The sequence below is a fragment of the Silurus meridionalis genome, chromosome 14, assembly GCF_014805685.1.
Source record: "Silurus meridionalis isolate SWU-2019-XX chromosome 14, ASM1480568v1, whole genome shotgun sequence".
Lineage (NCBI taxonomy): Eukaryota > Metazoa > Chordata > Actinopteri > Siluriformes > Siluridae > Silurus > Silurus meridionalis.
The window spans coordinates 10,300,609-10,322,995 of NC_060897.1; the positions used below are offsets into that span (position 1 = coordinate 10,300,609).

At 37.3% G+C, this 22,387-nt stretch overlaps 1 protein-coding gene across 1 annotated transcript in view; it reads right to left on the bottom strand.

The window, feature by feature from the left end:
* Nucleotides 1-22,387, bottom strand: part of baiap2l1b (BAR/IMD domain containing adaptor protein 2 like 1b) — a 38,374-nt gene that overhangs the window by 14,495 nt on the left and 1,492 nt on the right. The window contains exons 2-6 of the mRNA XM_046865820.1: nucleotides 20,145-20,220; nucleotides 19,590-19,676; nucleotides 4,798-4,859; nucleotides 1,454-1,525; nucleotides 1,072-1,206 (exon numbers count right to left, since the gene is read on the bottom strand). Of these exons, the coding sequence (XP_046721776.1) occupies nucleotides 1,072-1,206; nucleotides 1,454-1,525; nucleotides 4,798-4,859; nucleotides 19,590-19,676; nucleotides 20,145-20,220 (432 nt within the window). The remainder of the gene's footprint in view (nucleotides 1-1,071; nucleotides 1,207-1,453; nucleotides 1,526-4,797; nucleotides 4,860-19,589; nucleotides 19,677-20,144; nucleotides 20,221-22,387) is intronic.

The window sequence follows — 22,387 nt, forward strand, 5'->3', positions numbered from 1 at the left end:
GCATTGTTCTTCATTCATATTACATTATCTTTTTTTTGCACAGATTTTATTTATTTTATTGGGTTCCACATTTTTTTTAATTTGAGCACACCTATCCCAAAATTTTCTCACATACACGTCTCATACACGGATCTCATACTGAAATTGTTTTAAACACTACTCAGTTTCAGTAGGTTCCTTCCTGTTTCGCTTGATTCCTCAGATATGAAATATATTTCCTTCATTCTTTCATTCACAGGTAACTGTTTTTGTTAGCATCCTTCCTCGTTGTTTTGTAATCCTACTGACACCAGGTTATGATGACAACAGTCATACGTACAGGCACGTACGTATTGAGTTTTGAGACAACATTTTGTTTCATCTCACCTGGCAGCAAGCCAGATAACTAACTAATTTATTACCAAATATGTATGGGAGATTGAATTTGAAAAGGAGCACAAATCTGATGGATTAAGGCAGGTTTGTACCACTTTATTCTAGCAACATAAATATAGCCCTACAGGTGACTCAGGTTGTGCTTTAAGTCTGGGCTGAAAATAAGAGTGTATGTCTTATTCTAATCATTGCAGGGCAGACAGAAGTGTCCTTTATGAGACACGTTCAAAATAATATATATATATATATATATATATATATATATATATATATATATATATATATATATATATATATATATATATATATATATATATAAAAACACAAATCACTTAGTTGTTTATGTGGAGGCAGAAACACAGAAGAGCACTTTTGCTTTGTAGTCGACTCTTTTCAACTGCTGATATCTGATGATTTCCAGTTAGTATGACATTTGCTTGACCTTTCATAGATCAGTCGGAGCCATTTTGCATTGGAACAGTGTTAGTAATTGAATTCATTGTTAAACGCCCCATTGTCCAAAGCATTTGCAATTCATAGAAATGTGCCTGTGTGTACATGTGCAGGCATGGGTGTGATCTAGGGTGTATCCGTAGATCTTATAGTCTATTCACTGTTTTGCGTTTATAAACCTCTAGTTTCAAATATCGAAGAGATTTTGATATGCAGATGGCATGAGTGTTCGAGCTCGCTCACCTCGTTTTCTTTGCTCTCATACTTCAGCGCATTCTTTCCTTGGCTCTTCCTCCTCAGCTTTTTCAGGTCCGCCTGAGACCTCTCCAGAGAGTCTTGCTTCATCTTGTGCTCCATCTGATACTTCTTAAATGTGGCCTATAGATGGACAGAAGACTCGATCAGTGCCGCCACTCAACCAGAGTGTAAAAACGCTCTGCAAGTAGAGACTTGAACTACAGGGACTGTTCTGGTGTCTCTAAAAACCGCAATGTGTGTTGTGTGCTTAGATAAAGTACAATGCAGAGACAAAGTCTCTGGTGGGCAGAACACTTTATGAATGATTTTCGTTGTCTATTTCAGTTAGAATCTCAATTATTAGGCTCCCTGTGGAGTTTGCACTCACCGTCATGTATTTCACGTCCATATCGGTCTTCTTGTCCAGCTCAGCAATAATCTCTCGATGGAAACGTCTGAACTGTGGAGAGAAACAGAAACGGACCAAAAGAAGGAAGACAATTAAGCTATAAAGAATTGCCTTTATGGTGGAAATGTTTTACGCACAAATGCAGGCAGACACACAAAGTGTTGAGTGATAAGGAAAAAAAAAAAGAGATGAATCACAGACAGAGGCCAGGAAAGCCCACAGACTCCATTACAATCCAACCACACATCATGTACACACGCACACAACACACAGGTTACTCTCCATTTAGTGAATGAGATCATTTTTGTTTATCTCCTTGTGAAAATCATCAGGTTCCCACTACCCATTTCCTCTGCCAACTCCTCAATTGAGTATTTACTCATGTTTCTATTCTCCTCCATTGAGTATTTACTCATGTTTCTATTCTCCTCAATTGAATATTTACTCACGTTTCTATTCAGGAAGATTGTTTATTAAAAAAAAATAATAATAATTTTTACATTGCCAATCTTTTACTGTCTTATAGTTGTCAGTTGTGTTCAACCCTGGACTCTGTTAAATTTTTTTCCAGATTTATCAGACTTATTTTTAGCCTCTGGTTACTATGTGAATGAAGGAAAAAAAATAACAACAAACAACCGAAAAACGAAACTAACCTGGAGACAGAAAAACATCTGATAAGTGACCTTATCTAAGCCAAGCCTTTAGATATTATACCTTTAAAACAATATTATTGTATTACACTAATAAAAATAACAACAGAGGGGATGGTTGGTTTATGTGTTTCTATGTTTACATTTACAAGTATAGAACCAAAAAAACATTCAGCAAGCATAAGTGGTTCTGTGGATGGAAATGCCTTGTTGAAACCAAATTACAGACAGAACGTGAATATTCTGTGGATGGAAAAGACCACAGAGGATAATGAGGATAAGGAGAAAAGAGAGGATCATGTCCAGGCTGGTTTAAACTAACAGGAAGGCTATACTGATTCAAATAACTTTTCAACTGCAATAAAGCATCTCAAAAACACAACATATCAAGCCATGTAGAAGCAGGGATATCATAGCAGAAGGCCACATCAGGGTTCACTCCTGTCCACAAAAAAACAAAAGTTCACAGTGGACACAGACTCGCCAGGACCAGCTGGAAATTGGTATAACCATGCCTGGTCTTTGTCGTTTTTGATAAATGCAAGCATGAACGTGAACTACACCAATAAAACTTTCTGGTAGATTTTGGACATTTTCTTTTCTTTCACGTCCATTTCATCTTGCCTGCTTTTCTGCCCTCAGTGCTTACAGTAAACTGCTTGTGTAACCCCTTCATCCTTTTAATGAGACTTGCAAAGTAATCATTTACTTCATCGTGATGAAGTGCTTCGAGAGGCTCATCATGAGGCACATCAAGACCCAGCTACCATCCTCACTGGACCCCATGCAGTTCGCTTATCATACAAACCGCTCCCCGGACGATTTCCACGACCCTTCATCTGGCCCTCACCCACCTGGACAACAACGACTCAAGTCTATGAACAGCATTCATACATATTAGCTCAGAATTCAACACAATCATCCCTCAGCACTGGGCCTGAACACCTCCCTCTGTACCTGGATCCTAGACTTCCTGACTGGGAGACCTCAGTCAGTCCGGATCAGAAACAGCATCTCCAGCACCACCACACAGCACTGGGGCACCTCAAGGCTGTGTGCTCAGTCTACTGCTGTTCACTCTGCTGATTTATGACTGTGTAGCAATGCACAGCTCGAATCACATCAAGTATGCCGATAACACGACCGTGGTGGGTCTCATCAGCAAGAACAATGAGTCAGCATTGTTCACAGCTCCATCACCAAGAAAGCCCAGCAGCATCTCTACTTCCCGAGAAGGCTGAGGAAAGCTCATCTCCCTCCCCCATCCTGACCATGTTCTACAGAGGGACCACTGAGAGCATCCTAAGCAGCTGCATCACTGCCTGGTTTGGGAACTGCACCGTCTCGGATCGCAAGACCCTACAGAGGATAGTGAGGTGTGACTGTGTGACTGATCTGTACAACCCGGACTCAAACACACAATCGTACTCACTTCACACATCCATGTCTTCAGTACCACTAATATTACATCACTTCATTACATCACTATAAACTGTTTCCATGCTGTTTTTGCATATCTTTTTTGACCGCTGCTATCGCTCTTTTGCACATCGAACATTTTGTTGACATTTTTGTTAATTACAATGTTCACTTTACTCTTTTACACACCGCAGTGTGCAATATACACAATGTGCATATTGTGTTTGCACCAGGTTGCACATAATGCACTTTATGTGGCGAGGACAATTACTAGTCCTTAGCCCTGTGTTTTCTGTGATGTAGCTCTATGATGTTTAATGTAGCACCAGGGTTTAGGAGAAACATTGTTTGATGTCACTGTGTACTCCGTCAGCTATATATGGTTGAAATGACAATAAAGCTTCTTGACTTGACTTAACTTATCAACTGGTTAATGCCACTAATCACTTCACACGAGGCACATTCAAATAAATTGCCTTGAGCATGTCAACAGAGATGCTATGCTATGCTTGGTAATAAAGATCTGCAGAGTCAGCTGAAGAGTCACTTGTATTTGGTTTGCAACAAAACAACACTAATAAATGGGAATTGAGGAACAGTGTTAAGTTTTATTGACACCTGAGACGGTCTTTAGATATGAAAGATGACCTCTGAGATATTACCTGTAAATGGTGATTAATATTAATACAGTACTAACTGCTATTACAAATAGAAAACCTTCAAGTCTTAACTGATCTATATAAAATAAGCTTAAAGGTTTGGAGTTTAATAATCAACACTTTTGTCTGTACATTTGTGTGAATATAAATTAACCAGCTACACACTTGGGACAGATGAGGCAGCAGAACGCATCTGGGCTGCATTAATGTGATGCATCGCTCTTCCGTCAGAGCTGGCACACAGGTGTAGCACTAGGCATGCTCAAACCTGTTTGATAAAGCAGGTACACTTATTCCCCAACCGGTTTTTTTTTTAGCATCATTTACAAGTATATATTTCTCTTGACTTGACAAGCTATATGATAAGCTGATAGTAAACTGTAAATAATGATTATGGAAATTCAAGACATTGAACATACTCTGAGGATGAATACTGCAAAGAACAGTAATAAGATTGGTGTGTGAAACGTCGTTAATTTACAAACCGAAAGGTGAGTCAATAGAATAATTAAGTGACCGAGTACGCATAAGGAAAAACAGAGGTTTGACTCAGAAAACAAAGTTTGTATGGAGTTTATTATAAAACACTCACATTCTCTTCCAACTCAAGTAGGACCTTCCTGTTGGCTTCGGAGATCTCAGTCAACACCACCCCTATGGAGATAAATCACAGTAATCAGTCTCTCTCTCTCTCTCTCTCTCTCTCTCTCACACACTCACACACACACACACACAGCTGAATCACCTCCAGGTACATGTATCTGCAATATTCAACACAATCAACCACTTAATCAACCGCAACCCTCCCATGACAATGAATCCCAGATGGTCTTGTTTTCCAGTACTATTACTTAGAGCAGGCTACTGTAATTAAAATGGCGTTCAACCAGCATGAATCCTGGGCTCATATTTGTCCCAGCGTGCTCCTTCACACTGCAATCAAAGAGGAATTAAAATGCAGTCACACAAGCCTAGTTAAAAATATATATATAAATAAATAAAAATTATAACACGTTTTTTTTTTTTTTTTTTTACAGGAAAGGATCCGCCCACAACATGCTTAGTCAAGAGCTATTTGTGACCTGCATATCAGCATGCACAACAGTTGCATTTGAAGGTTGAGTAGAAACACAAGGGTTTGTCTTGGCACTTGCCAATTTGCTCAGAAATCTGAACAGAAAAAAAAACTTGTCTGGTTCCAGGGGCTTGCTGCCTATTTAGAAATGGTGCAAGGAAATAAAAACTCTTCTATGGAAACAACAGATAAGCTAAGCTGTCTTTCTCTCTGCCTTCCTCTGTGTCACTCTGCACTGCTGGCTTTGTGTTATCATCTGACCATTTGATTCTTCAAGACTTCAAGTTTCCATCCATCTTTCTAGAATGGCTAATGAGAATCAAAAGAAAACACAAACAACGACTACAAAAAAAAATGTAAGTGGATTTTTACATGTAGTTAGTGTGTGTGTGGTGGCCTTGAAAAAAACCTACACAAGTCAAATGCTGACATTTTCTACTATATAAAATTCCAAATGGATACACAAGGAACATTATAGCACTTTACAATTTATTAATTTCCTTTAAATTGTATTCAATATGTAATTTATAAGACACATACAAATTCATAAACATGTTGCACACATGATTTTTATGAAACTTTTCTATTTCTATCTGGTCTTTTGGATTTTGTCTAATGTAGTCAGTGCAAACACTAATTTTATGGGTATTTTCATGTGGACAGTCTTACCTGGCCATAAATTAAATCATGCCTTATAGTTGTTTTGCTATGAAATATAGAGTATCTATCCAGAACATGTATTGTGTTACATTCCAGCATAAAACCCAGCCATTAGGGTTGCACAAGTCAGTGTACTCTTAGTGCCGGTCCCTAGAACAGATAAATGGGGAGGGTTGCGTTAGGTAGGGCATCCAGCATAAAACATGTGCCAAATCTAATATGTGGATCACGAAATTTCATACCGGGTCAGTCGAGGCCCGGGTTACCAACGACCGCCATAGGTATTGTAAGCCAACAGGGTACCGGTGGAAATTGGGCTACTGTTGGCCAAAGGAGGAGAAGGAGAGGAGAGAGACATCTAAGGGAGACCGCTAGAAAAGTACTTGGTGTGACATCTGGAAATAGAAAGAAAGACAAAAGAGACATGGTGGTGGAATGAGGAAATGCAGGAGAGCATAAGAAGAAAGACGTTGGCAAAACAGAATTGGGATGGATAAAGAGATAAGAAAAGTAGGCAGGAGTACAAGGAAATGCGGCAGCAGGTAAAAAGAGATGTGGCAAAAGCCAATCAGAAGGCATATTAGGAGCTGTATGAGAAGTTGAGGACACTAAGGAAGGAGAAAAGGATTTATACCGACTGGCCAGGCAGAGGGACAGAGCTAGAAAGGATGTACTACAAGTTAGAGCAGTAAAGGATGGAGATGAAAAAGTGTTGACTAGTGTGGAGAGTGTGTTGAAGATGGAAGTATTTTGAGCAGCTGATGAATGAGGAAAATGAAAGAAAGAGAAGGTTGGATGATGTGGAGAGGGTGAAGCAGGAAGTGGATTGGATTAGTAAGGAGGAAATAAGAGCAGCTTTCAAGAGGATGAAGAGTAGAAAGTCAGTTGGACCAGATGAAATACCAGTAGAAGAGTGGAGATGTTTAGGAGAAATGGCAGTGGAGTTTTTAACCACATTATTTAACAAGATTTTGGAAGGTGAGAGGATGTTCCTTCTAAAGCCACACCCCAATCAGGACCTAAAATTCTAAATTGAAATATTCAAAGCCAGACACACCTCCTTGTCCTATTTAGGCCCATACAGAACCTTTGACACCATAGAGAGGCAGTTTGTTTCTGCGCATATACTTTATCACCAGCTTCCAACATTTTAGAACAATTTAGCTGAACCAACCTATTTCTAACTTATAAAGGCTTAAAGCTACTTTCTGAGCGTCCAAATACATGATTTTTGACCCATTACACTGGAATATAATGAAGATAAATACAACAAAATACCCCTTTATACTTCTACTATATGCTCATTTGAAACACAAAACCTTGCTAGCCCCTGCCTTAAAATGAGTTACAGTATGAGACTCCAAAAGCTAGCAAAAGAGCAACAGGTGTGCTGTGTTTTTCACAACCCAGCTGATCAATGTGATGATATCGGCCCTCTTCACTCCCACACACTTCTGCTGAAAAGCACAAACCTGCACAGGTGTAAAATGTCACAAAGTGTTGCTTTAAGCGGGGTGCTTACTATGCAATGTCTGTATCTGGATGCAGAAATGAGCCACAATCATGTATCTACTAATGTACAATCTTATTTTCTTACCCTGCCTTCACTCACGCATGATGTAAACGTACTTCATGAAATCAGGAAGCAGTCCCATTATCATAAGGCCTAACTGAAGTTTAACCCATGATCTTTGGAATCATGGGTTAAATGTGCAGCTAATGAAAAGCTCCGGATTCCACACACACACTCTTTGCTTCTAAAGATTAAGCCTAAATTTTGGACAGTGAGTTTGCATGGATAGTGGGAGGAACGTTTACAAGCACGTAATCAAAGCCATACTGTGAGCTAAAGACTGAAACTTCCACTGCTCGAAAAAATAAGGGTGGATTACACACAGGTAACACGGACATAAATATACTATCCAGATTGTATATAGACTACAATTACAATAGATCATAGATAGCTTGATGCTTCCGTGGCACAAAACATCAAACCCAGATTCCTGTACAGAACGCTGGTGCATTCCTGATCATTCACACCCACATATTTATACTTTCATTTGCAAACTGTCACATTTAAAAGGTTATACATGATTTAATCATTAACCATTAATGACATGTTTATTGCTATAAATAAGACACAGCGTTCTGAAGAGGTTATGTTTACATTATTACAGACTCTGGTTTGCCTACTGTTTTGAACTTGAAAAGTCATAAATTCGACTTTGTGAAACCTGCAGAAACCCTGTATTCAAGACCCTTTTAAGACCATTATAAATGAAATTTAAGACTCCAACATCAAAAACACACGTTGTTAGCAACTGGCCTGAACCAAGCCCTAAATAAATTGTTTTAAAGCCAAGTATCGCAAATAAAATCTGTTTTACGTCTGTGGCACAATCCAAGAGAGAATCGCACCAATAACAGAAAGCTGATGCATGTTGGTCTCATTTGTACTCGTAATACAGCAAATTAAATTTGGACTAGTGAAAGAAAGAACTTCAACACCAAGGAAACAAAAAGAAATACATTCTAAAGTGCAGCGGGAACATTTCAGTGAGCATTAGATGTAAATGTTACAGTATATGGACATCGGAAAATTATTTTAGAACTAGAACAGCAAATGTAAGACTTTTAAGACGCCGCAGAAACCCTGTGAAAAGTATACTTTAAAAATCATTATGGTTTATGTAAAAAGAAAACGTAGTAAATAAACTAAGGACATTTAAAAAAATAAACATTCAAACAAAACAATATTAAAACAATGACAAAACTATGGAGAGCTCAGTCTGTAATGATACACAAACCTTTCTTTCATTCAAAGTATCATAGTGGTGTATAACAATACAAAAGATGTGCATTAGACTGTAATAAAATGCAACATGGCTAAATAAACATTAAACTTCACTGGTATGAATCTGAAAGAGGTGAAGCATGGGGCTACAGATTCTGCTATCTGTAGAACTAGTCATGTTTTGACTCCTGTTCTTTAGCGCAGAGTAAAGGCCGTCTGGATGGTGCAGAGAGTTTGCTTTGCATGTGTGCTGATTTGCATTTTCATTTCGTTTTAGAGACTGACCTTAAAAGGATATGTGCATGGTATAAGGGCCAGTGTGTTGTGCTTACGTTTGTCTGAATTGGCCAAAGCTGCTTTTCCTGAGCTAGTATACTGACTCATGAAAAACAGTGTGCTTAGGAGAACCCCAAGTAGCAGCTCCTTATTTGAGAGGAAAAGGAAGCTACTACAGAGTCTGTGGGCTTTGAATTTTAGTCACGTGTTAAACACATTTTATTGAAATGTATTCTACTACTGGAAGATTAAAAGAGTTCTGTTTTATTAAAATTCAAATATAACAAGATATTGGCTTCAAAAATATTTATTAGATAATAAATAATTAAACATTCTCAATATGTGAACAGTCATATGACCAAATAATTCATCATGTTTAAGTAATTTCTTCCTCCATTGCTGTTCAATAACTGATTTATCCTGGTCTCATCCTATATCAGGAACACTAGGAAAGAAATGGGAATTCAGTCTGAATGGATGCACCATGCACACATACATTTGCACACTGCATGCTTTTGAAAGATAGGACATGCAGACGCAACCAACGTTGAATGTGTCTATCATGTATGTTGCACCTTGATGTTATGACGACTACATTTTGAAAGTGATCTCATTCCCATACCTCTGTCATTTGTAAGCTAGGGAAGCATGAACAAACCTTAAAGGGAACACTGCTCCCCAGGTGTATGTTTAACATAATGGTGCAATGGAAACTGCTTGACCAACGCACTAAGTGCAGATATTTATTTACAGCGTTTGGGACAAAAGCGTCCATCCAGCATGTGACCCTGTGGTTATGTTAAACACAGCTGGTCTATCAGATTGGCTCATCCCTGATAGGTGTGTTTTCACTGCTATCCAACAGCCTCTCTGCTTGCCGCTTGTTTAAACAACATGAGAGGCTAAAGGTCACCAGAACAGCCTGGTAAAAGCTTTCATTGTGGCACACGGGAAGAGTGAGGGAGGGCGTGTGTCCATGTTTTCGTGTGAGTGTACATGTAGGGATGGTGGCTACCGCTCTTTTCAATGCTATACAAATGACCCAAGTGGGGTGTGGGTGCTGGGATAGGACACAAAGAAAAGAAAGTCAACTGGGAACAACAACAAAACCCATTCTTTATCATAGGGCTTTTTCTGAGTTAAAAATAAATATGTGTATGTAGGTTCCTACAAGGTGAATTGACTAAATTTGAGTATTGTTCTTGATAATGGCTCAACGACTTTGAGAAATAAAAAGTTAAAGAATAATAATAAAAAAAAAAAGAATGGCATACTGGCAGCCTGTTAATAATTTAGCAAGATTTTTCCACTTATCTTTTATCGCATATATAAGCACAGCAGGGGGAAGTTTAGAGGACACAACTTGGTCAGAAGCAAGAAATATGAAACTCCAACTTTCCTGGACCAGGAAACTTCTGCTCGTTTTCCTTGTTAGTTTCTTGTTACACAGCAAATATTATTTACTGCAGGGACCAGCTTTGGTCTCAGTAACACTTTATTCAGACAGTTATTCTTTTTCCCACAACACAGTTCCACTTTTAGGGAATATCTCAGTAAGAATTTGCATGAAACAGACTAAACACTGTGTCCCTCATACAATGTTGTATCTTTAGCTCAGTCTCTTACCTCTTTACATTGTTGTACATGACAAAAGTTCAATGTCAGAGGGAAGTTTTTTCTTTTTTCAACCCATGAATTTCCCAGATTTACATCACTTGCCAGTTCTCGGCAAACATCAAAGAAACTCCTCAAAGAAAACGCTATTTACGCTCCTGTGATTGGCTATTTATTGTGATTGACAGCGCAGAAATGTAATCCCGCTCAGTGTGAGAACACAACCAATTTATCTCCCTAGGCTCCTGACCAAGAAACCCTAATGGCTATGCTATCTTTATTATAGGATATAGAGCCATAAGCCATAAAAATTGTTTTCAATAAACATTCATTTGCAAGAGGGAAGTATAATACAAAGACTTTTGTCTGTTTATGGCAATATACCCAAAGTTAAACCACCATTTGATATTAAATAATATCACAATTAACTTTAAAACAAATTAAAAAATAGAGATTCCATTAAAATGCCAGCACATACCACAGATGCTTAATTTTTATTTTTATTTTTAATCTGGGGGATTAGGAAGCCAAATGAACACCTTAAACTCTCTCAATTTTCTCAAATCATTCCTAAACAATCTTTGCAGCAAGGCAAGATGCATTATCCATGCTGAAAGAGGTCACTGCCATTGGGAACACTGTTGATGAAATGTACTTGGCCAGCAACAGTGTTTAAGTAGGCTGTACACGCAATTCTAACATACACCTGAATGTAAGGACCCAAGGTTTCCCAGTAAAACATTGCCCAAAGCATCACACAGCCACCACTGGTTCGCCTTCCTTCCATAGTGCATCCTGTTCCAATCTTTCCGAGTTAATGCTCATACATCTGGCTGTTAACATTATGTAAAAAAACATTCATCATCTTTTAAACCAGGACATTTTTATTCATTGCTTCATGGTCCATAGCCTTTGCTCTTTAAGTGCATCAGTGAACCCTGGGCACCAATGACCCTCTCTTTCTTCACCACTTCTCCTTCTTAGACCATTGACCTAAACATCAAGTGCTAAAAAAGTGCTCAAATCCCCATTTTTTTCCATCAACTTTGAGAATTGACTGTTCACTGCCTGCCTGTTATATTCCATGACTTGACAGGTGCCATTGTAATGAGATATTCATATCTATACGTCAGTGGTTTTAATGATGTAGACGAAGGGTGCAAAATATATAATTGACTCATTTTGCACTTATCTAACCTTTGTCCAAGTATCTGTGAAGTACTTGTCCCACCCCTAGAGGCAAAGTATTCTCTACAATAGCAGCTCATAATGCTTCATTGCTGTGGTTTTGGCTGTGCATCTTAGCACATTCTATTCCAGTTTTTAGACTATCCCTTGGGGGAAAAAAATAAATTGTTGTTTATAGGGCTGTGCCTATCGATTATTTTAGTATTTGAGTATTCTAGCGATTATTCCATGATTAATCGGATAAGAAGTACTTTTTTTTTATTAAAGAGCAATACTAAATAAGAAAGAGAAAGTGAGACATCTCTTGAAATAAACAATTTGTTTATTTTTTTTGAAAAATCTACATTTTTATTGCTGAACTTGCATTCAAGAATGTCAGTGAAACTAAACCCATTTAGTGCATTTATTAGCCATAGTACATCAAAATGAACACACAGTGCATTCAAAAAAATCCCTCCGCAGTGGCCATGTAGAGTAGGTTATGGGAAAATATTCGTTGAATGAACCTAATAATTATTCTCACTCATGTATTAATTTATTAAATCCGGACTAAATACGTATATTTATCGGCAGGTTTAAAAGATGCTCACTACCTACTCTACGTGGCCACTGTGGCGAGACTTTTTGAATACACTGTGTATAAATTTCTTCAAGTTTTAGTTTGAAATTTTCCCAAACTTTGGTAACTTTCTGGCGTTTTCTTTGGTCTGAATCTTTTCCTCCCCCCTCGCTGTGTTACCTGTCCAGACTTTAGCAGGCGGTGCGCCAGTGATAATGGTCTGTGGGAAACACAATGCTCTGTGTGGAGTTAAATGGACTAAAAAAATGTTTGAAATCGAATTACTCGAGTTACTCAAGGAGTCATTGCAGCCTTAGTTGTTTATTTGGTCTTTTGTTCCCACTTTAATACAAACCATCCCTTTACTTCTACCAGCAGCACAAAGCACAGAAATCCTGTTATTTATACAGTAGAGAAGACCATAAGGTCACTTTAATAGTTATGAGTCAATTTGTCAGGTCTTAAACAAAGTGAAACTGATACGTCTGGTTCATTTTGATTCACTGCACAGGTTCCAACGCATTGGATGAAAGGCATGATACTAAGGATAATGAAAACCTTACACAAACAGGAAGGAGCAGAAAGGAACACACTGGCTGTGTATATGTACATGTGTGTCAATCTGGGTTAGGAAACCCCATTGTCCTGTGACTACCACCAAGAATACTGATTCATGTTCTTGATAAAGTTCACTTGGACACAAACCCATACAGACCTCTCTCATGTGGATTCAGGCTGAGTGTATAAAGGCTAAATAAAAAAAAAAACTAGATGAACCACATGGAGGTATTCAAACATACAATTGGCAATCAGTACATATCAGTAGGCAGTAGGCTTTGCTGTCTCTCAACCCACGAAAGAGTTTAGAGTTTATATTAGCTACTTTATAGAGCTAGGCAGTTTTTGTAGTTTCAGAAAATGTATAAATATAGTTTATAAACTAATATATATATTTAATCAATGTCATATTTATTTTCCTTTAAAATGTTAGACAAGTTGAACATCAGATACATTGTAGATTTTATTTTCACATTAATGAACTCAAACATTTCCTATTTCCCCTGACAGAAACAAAAGCACTACATAATCATTCAATAACATTCATTCTCATTTTACACATCTATTTATTCACCTGCCAGTTTAAAAAAAAAGTTTTTTTAACCAGCTACTGCCAGATAAAAAAAAAGTGCTTTGTGGATTTTTGAAAGCTAACTAACTGAATACTCTGATGTTTCTCTGCAAATGGTATAAATATCTATTTATAAAAAGGTACAAAGTCTAATCGAATTAACTAAATGAAGATATATTTAGTAACAATAAAATGTTTTTACACCAAAAAATATAACCACTCACAGATGAATCGAATGCAAATGATTTTCAAAAAACAGATGAGAAGAAAGTAAAGCAGGAAGTGGAAAGGATTAGTAAGGATGACATGAGAGCAGCTATTAAGAGGATGAAGAGTGGAAATACCAGTAGAAGCGTGGAGATGTTTAGGAGAGATGGCAGTGGTGTTTTTAACAATTAGTTTGGATGCGGAATGGAGAAGGAGTGTGCTGGTACCAGTTTCTAAGAATAAGAGAGATGTGCAGACCTGCAGTAACTACAGGGGAATAAAGTTGTTTAGAGACGAGAGGCTGAGAGAAGGTGACCATCTGTGAGCAAAAATATGGTTTCATGCCGAGGAAGAGCACTACGGATGCAATATTTGCTTTGAGAACATTAATGGAGAAGTAAAGAAAAAGTCAGAAGGAGTTGCATTGTGTGTTTGTGGATTTATAGAAATGGTCATGTGCAGAGGACTAACATGGGGTAAATCAAAAGAAGATTGCTGAGAATGGAGGTGCCAGGCAGGAGGAAAAGAAGAAGGGCAAGAATGAGGTTTATGGATGTGGTGAGAGAAAACATGCAGGTGGTTAATTAAAAAGAGGCAGATGTAAAGGACAGGGTTGAATGTAGACGGATGATCGGCTTTGGTGACCACTAACAGGAAAAGTCTAAAAAAGAAAAAGAAGAAAAAAAAATGGTGCATGTCTACATCTAGGATACATTGATTTTTGTAGTTAAAGCTTACTATGGCTAGCAGACTGGGCATTGGGGTGTTCCTGGTCAGTATTTGTGAGTACCAGATTACCAAAAAGGACTTGTCAAGATTGTCAATAAGTAGGGGTTTAGAAAGTAGGCTTTAGCCATTAGCGTTTTGAATCAAAAAATGTCATCTTATAAGGTAGAGATGGCCTCAGAAACATCTATCACTAATTTTGCATGACTTTGTTCAAACCAACTCAGCAGTGAATAACTACACCAAGATATCTAAAACATATTAATCCAGACCAGAATAATAGAATGCAGAATGCCAGATCTAATAAATCAGTTATCAGATGAGTTTTAAATGAAAAGATAATGACAACAATGTTCTACTGTAATGTTTTCCATCACCATGGCAACAATGGCAAACAACACCCCAGGCTAAGTCATGCATCATTATGAGGCATAGGTGCAACACCTCCCATCGTTCCCCATAAACCTGCAGAACACACTCTTTCTGATCTAGAGTATTGTTCATAAGGTTTTCTGCACGTCACCGAAAACCCTACGCCAACCCTAACGAATGTGTTTGGACATGAATGCTGCGCTCACACACTTCTAACCGAAGATGACGTTCAGTGCTATCTGATCTGGCACTGGCAGCATCAGAGAGATATTTTATAAGGCTAATTTACATTTACATTTGCGGCATTTAGCAGACGCCCTTGTCCAGAGCAACGTACAAAAGTGCTTTGAGTCTGTAGCAATGAATAAATCTACAACTGTACGCTAGATTACAAACTTAATGTAAATATAACTTTTGAATTCTACAAAGCAAACTTGGAAAGTGCTAATTTAAGTGTTTCAGGAAGAGGTAGGTCTTCAACCGTCGCTTAAAGATAGCCAGGGAATCCGTTGTACGGACATCTAGAAGTTCATTCCACCACCTCGGTGCCAGAACAGAGAAGAGCCTTGAAGTATACTTATCTCTCATTCTGAGAGAAGGTGGTACCAGTCGAGCAGTGCTGGAGGATCTAAGACAGCGTGGTGCAGTGCAAGGTGTGAGGTCCATTTTTGGCATTGTAGGCAAGCGTCAGTGTTTTGAATCTAATACGTGCAGCTACTGGAAGCCAGTGAAGGGAGAGCAGCAGTGGGGTGGTGTGGGAGAACTTGGGCAGATTGACAGCTAATGATGACAGCTAATTACAGCTAATGATTGACAGCTAATGACAGCAGCCAGGAAGCAATCTCTTATTGCTCACGTGAACAGTGCATGAGTCAATATAGTTTAGATGTGTAGGTAAAGAACATTTTTTACTCCTCTGATTCTTCACTGGAGGTGGTGGGAGGTGCCAGAGGCAGTGTCGTCAATTTGCCCATGACTCTCAAGGCTATCCGGTATCAACTTCTCCACGTCAGAGGAGCTCCAGTTTCACCTCGCAAGAAAAGCCAAAAGTCATGATGTTCCATTTACTGAGTGACATGGAGCATAAGGTCTTTTATACAGCGGATATCTGGGCACACAGGAGCACATTTTTGCTCTTATCTCTGGCCAATACCGTGAGCATTGTGTTCTCCCACGTTTGTGTTTGCGGAAGACAAGGTCATGCAGAGAGGACGGCCTGGGTTTTAGTACAACGGAAGCTTGTGGCCTGTATGTTTGGTCTCCTTTCGTAGCATGGCAGTCAAATCACATTGCAAACTGAATAGTAAAAAAATCTTAGTGTTCGAAAGAATTTCAATACTACTGAATATACTATAAAAGACAACAAACAAACATTGTAGCAATCAACTGTATTATTACTATATTAACCAGTTAAATACAAATTGCAACTAAACAATCATCGTGTCACACATAAGTTAGCTTCAATATTTCAGTCATTTTTATGTACAGTAGTTAAACCCATTTCTCTCGTCACTGATCTTTCAAAACATTGTAACTGCAGATTTTGTGAATAAATGAATAATTTTCCTACTTATCTTAGAGTGATTTTTGGAAAAAATGTTCAGCAATTGTAGGCGTATGAAAGCTATACATTGTCACCCATTAGAATAATTTTCATCATTAAAAACGTCTTAGCCATGTAACTTTCTACTTTGCCCTATAAATTAGCCGAGTGCAATCACAATCATAATATGATCATCAAAAGGGCTACTAGAAGACAGCTACAGCTATATAACTTGTATCTCAAAGGTAAATAAATCAAGTGATCATTTAGCACTAATTACCCTTGATGCTCCTAAATACATAAATAAAAAAATAAATTACCATAATATGATGCTTATTCAAACCACTGCTGCAAACAAAATAGAGTGTGTAAACATGCATCTGGAGTTAAGAAAAATAATCCCATATGAACACACTTATCCCATGTTAATCAGGCTGTCCAGATGTGAGAGTTGGATCACTGAGGAGACATGTTTCACCCAGAGACACTCCAGCACCACATCAGTCCAGAGACAGATATATACTCTGGTGTAGTCTCACCATTTTCTTACCAGGATTAGTTCACTGATATCCGTGACCAAACATCTAATTCAGTAGTGGCATGAAGGAAATCTCAGTTGCTAGATGAACAGCTCTATTTTTATCCAACTATACTACACAGCTTCCCAATCACTGTCTCCTCACTGCGCTCTGATTAAAGCCTGTTCATCAATCAGCGCTGCAGTACGGAGACCCACACCAACACCCACACCGAGAGCTCTCCTACATGATCATAGCTCTCAGAACTATCCCTCTTTCATATTAAAGAGATTTCCAAGTAATATTTTCTACAGTATATATTATATTATACAGTATTACCTCTAACTAACCAAGTAATACAGAGTTGCCTTAAAAATATTGTCCTGATCAGATCCTAATAAGACTATAAATAATGGTTTTATTCAAGGCAGATGAACCTACATATTAAAACCATTAGGCCTATGAATAAAAACACACAGCAAATGCTAGTGTTAACTGTAAAACACAAAAATATTGAACATAGTGAAACTTTGGCCTTTTCTGATTCAATCACTAAACATTTGCTTCTACTTTTTAAAGTTCTGTCCATATGTAGGAATATTCACTGATACCAATTCTATTATAGATAAAAATATGCCATCAATTTCTTCTTAACAAAAACAGATTCTGGCCTAGCATATTAAAATAAATATGATATCACTACTAAAAATTAATACACAATTAAAAAAGGCTTGTTTTAAAACACAAAAGTATTTTTTTTATTTGGGATTTTATGCAATAAAAAATTATAAAAAGATACTAGAGCCATGCTGATTTGAGTCTAGAAAGCAAAAATAAACAGCACTGTCTATCTATAAGTGTGAACACTATACATAAAACATCAAATAAATTACATTGTAAATTATAGGACATTTGAAAACCTTTTGTGTACATTGTAGTTTTGAGATGACTTAACACACCAACACAACATACAGAAACAGACTGTTAGCAGATCACATGCTCGAAACGATAAAGTCTCCACAACTAGGACTCTAAGAGGACAGAACTGGCTCTGATCTCTGGAGGGAAAAGGATGACACTCTTCTCTAAATCAGACTGACCCCAGCCAATCTCATACTCTAACAGTTAGTACATAGATGCAAAAAAGGACTAGATTCTCCACCAAGCTTGCCTTAGGATGTGCTTAAGGAACTATTTTAGCTTAACATTTCTCCAATGACGTTTAATATCTAGTAACTAAAATATGAGGGTGAAAAGTAATAATTAAAAAAAATATATTAATAAATCAGGTGCAGGATAAAACAATTGCAATATGTGCCATCTGCCATTATGTCAGCACTGGCACAAGCTCAGGTTTATTCATCCAAGTTAAGACCTTCAGATGCAAAGCTGAACAGAAGGAAAAGCAAGGCCACATTGACTACAGCAATCATCACTCAAGCTAATTAAAACACCACCATTACTTAAAAGCAAAATGGAATAATTTGCTAAAAAGGTGTTGAATGCAAATGAATCGTGATTTTCACTAATTATAAAACTCAACAGCACTGCTCTTTTATGTAGTCTGCTGTAAGAGTCTGCGAGAATTGGTTCTTTGATGTACATAAGACTGGGTTGCTTTACTGCCAAAAGAGCAACTAAGCAAACACAGTGCTCATTTTAAGCAACTTGCTGAACTTGTATAAAACTTGCTGAACCATGGTGTTCTAATGCACAATGCTGTGTACTCCTGGTACACACATCTCACATGGTTCTACTAAAAAGCAAGTCTGAGTGCGGAAACAGACTATTTTACAGTACACTGACAGAACTGCACTGCTTAGCAAGAGTAATACATGAAGAAGTTTGCTAAAATCATATTTGACCCACAGTCTGCTGCACATTACCCGAGTACCAAGCCCGCATCATTACTGCAAATCCGACTCGGATTACACAAACAGGGAAAATGCAGGCACTTTAAAATGCATCCATTTTTTTTCTCCCTGAGACACACACAGGCATGCTGTCTGCAAACAAAGCAATCTCACAGTGAATTCAAATGGAAATCTAAAGGATCTGTTCTGCTCCACAATAACAAATTGGGCGCAGAGGTATGTCAGGAGGGTGGTGTTATAAAACTACACATATATTTTTTTTAATTTCCAGGCTTACGTTAAAGCAGGAAAAGTAGCAGTGAATGAAACTATTTGCAAAAGAGTCTTTAAGGGTATCGTTCATAAATATCAAATAGTTATAAAAAGTAAATTACTATCGCTAAACTAATATCTACCAAATAAAAACATTTCTTTTAAAATTTCTAGTAGATTTACATTTTATTTCAGAATTGCTGGATGATGCAATAAAAAATAAATCCTGTGACTGAGCCGACTGTCTGAATATGTCTATGAATAAAAAAAATAATTTAAAAAAAGTCCAGAAATCAATTTTTCTTTATCGAGGCACTTGTTGTAGTTCAATAACATTTGCAATGAAATGGATTTAACAATGTATTTTACAATTTATCCAATGCAATTATGTCTAGCTTCTTACATTCAAGGTTTTTATTGTCACCATATGTGCAGACATACAGAGGAATCGAAATACCGTTTCTCTTCTCTCTCATCAAATGTTTCCATTGTCAATGTAATATAGAAAGTATGTATAAGCAGTCAGTTCAATATAGAACAGATTGCTGAGTAGCAAGTCTAACAAATGTTTATAGATGAGGCTTGACTGACACTCACCTAATTCTCTTGACACTGGAGATACAGCAGCATTCTCCCCAATCTTTCCCACAGCTTCAAAGTACATCTTTCCAGCCAGGGTCATGGCTATAAGGGAGTAAACACATATATCAACAATTAAGCATGCATACAGAGACAGATAAACAGACACAAATTAAAATCTATCTATGCTTTATTGCTTTAAACATTTAGGATTATTTATTACATTTATATACAATAATACAGTAAAGCCACTGCGAAACATGTCCAGGAGTCTTTCTTTTCTGCCATTTAGTTTCGTTACCAGAAGCTGTTGCACGGTTTGGGGCCATTTTACTCTACAGTACAAATACTGTATAAATTCACTACACTAATACAGTATAGTTTCGCTAAACAACACGTTATATACGCAATGTCAGATAGTTATGTTTTATATAAGAACCCCTTGATAATGCCGATGCGATATGTTCGATCCACGATATATCGAGGAATTACTATATTGAAACTTCTGTACTCAGATATAGATTTTAATAAAATGCAAAGTATGACCAAAAATGAGCCTGAATTCATAATTACCCGTGACAGCTTTCTCGTAGCTCTTTCCAAGGTTGATTAGGTTCTTTAGCCCCGGGTTAAACTGATCCATAACATTCTGGGGAGAGAAATGCAAGTAAACAATTGGCACTCATGCATGTGTGAAGTCTGAACCTGATGTAATCAGTAGCATCTGGTTAATACCATCTGGATTGGGCTTTTAATGCCAGTTCATTTGTTTATAACCAAAACACAATCAGACACATAAAGCAGCAACCCGCTGAGACGCTGTGATCAACAATTATGACACTTATGAAAAGCAAAGTGTGTTTTGAACAAAACACTGCATAGAGTCATGCTGCACAAACACATTTTCATTTGCATGTCTTTGTCGGTTATGTTTTCTGACTAAAATATACACCAACACTGCAAAATATAAAAGCAATCTTAGAAAATTCAAATATGTTGAAATGATCTACTGTTTCTTTAAGATTACAATAAACCAAAGATAGAACAATCAAACATATATCTGACATTATTACTCAATTACTACTTTTTATTTTTTTACATTTATAAAACAAATAAATGCTTGAAATGCGAAAAATTATTTGCCAAAAAAACCAACTAATTCCAGCTTGAAATAAATACAAAAGGGTTGAAATAATCTTGTATTTGGTTTACTGAAATCATATAACAGGAAATACTAGACACATTTAATTATATTCAAGATATGCCCAATGCTAAAATGTCCTTATCCAGTGTAGATTTTTATAATAAAGGTTTTAAGGTTATGTTTATTTTGCTTTTATTTTGAAGATGTCAGTAAATCAATATTAGATTCCAGTGGGACTTCATTAATGGTGAGTGAGTGGTAAAGCAGTTGCTTAAAACCTGTAAGTTACTGCAAGCACAGAGTTCGTATTAGACAATGTTAGCATCAGACAAATAAATGTTTTATACTATAAGATAGAAAGAGACAGACAGATTGTTATGTCTAACTTCATAAATTAAAAATAAAAAACACAAACATCTTAATTTGCATATATCTATTGCTAACATTTTTCCCACTTATTTTTTGTACATGTATGGGGAACATTTTTGTTAAAAACTGGCAGTATATAATTAGATTAATTAATCATGAGTAACTGCTCATGCACATCTGGACTGATGTTAAATGCTGGAATGCTGCAAGCCTTTTGAGATCCAAATGTATTGCTATGCACTGAACTTGTTTGCTTTCTTCTGAATGAGCCCTCATTCAATAAAAGATTGATTACAAAACACGTATTGGGAGTTGCATTAATATAGAGCACTTTTTTCTGAAACATTTCATAGTTTATAAGTTCATATCAGAGTCTGGAGCCAGCACAGTGAAAACGGAGACAGTGTATCCTCCTAATACTGAGCATGAGCGAGATCAACGCTCACACTTAAAAAAATAAAATGAAATGTTTGACCGATAAAAGAAAAGTCAGCAAGCTCATAGTCATGAACATTTAAAGGGATCCTATGGTCTTTGCATACGCATACACAGTTTATGGCACAGCTATAAATATGAAGGAGTACAGAGGTCAGATCTGTACTTCTTGAAGCTCTACTTTAGGAAGATCTGTGTAAGACCTTACCACACAGGCCCTGTATGTATCAGACTCTCTGTGGAACCAGAATATCAATGTGCTGAGTCCATATAAAGGGTCCCTTAATTTGTCCCTCTGAACATAAGGTTCTAAGTAGAACCATACCCGTATATAAACAGTGAATGCTTTCTGTCAGCTCAAAACATGATTTTCTGCCCACGTGGAAGTAGGAGCTGTGTTGCACTGGCATGTGGTTGCTAACTAATAATTCATTTACAAGGCTCTATAATTGCAGTCAACACCCTTCTAGGTATCCAGCCCTCTTCATAGAAATGTAGTAACAGTAGCACAGCAGTCTAAGAATGGACGTGACATAATGGTAGGCAGAGCATGGCAAGATCTTGTATTTAGGAAAGGGGGGCACAAACCCAAATTCCCCAGGAAAACAACTGTCATGTCTGTGTTAGCATTATGGTCAGGATGACAGTGAACAGAAGCAGAAGCTGATAAGACGGGAGACATTTTTAGCATTTGTTTTTCTATATATCTAAATCAACTATTACCCGTGTCATAGAAAAGAAAAATTAAAAAAGGGGATACATATAAGAAAAGCTATTTCAGTACAAGGCACAATCAAAGTCTGAAGAACGACAGTAGATAAAGCAAGTGTTAAGCCTGCAGCAGTACATCCATCATATTCCCAGAACG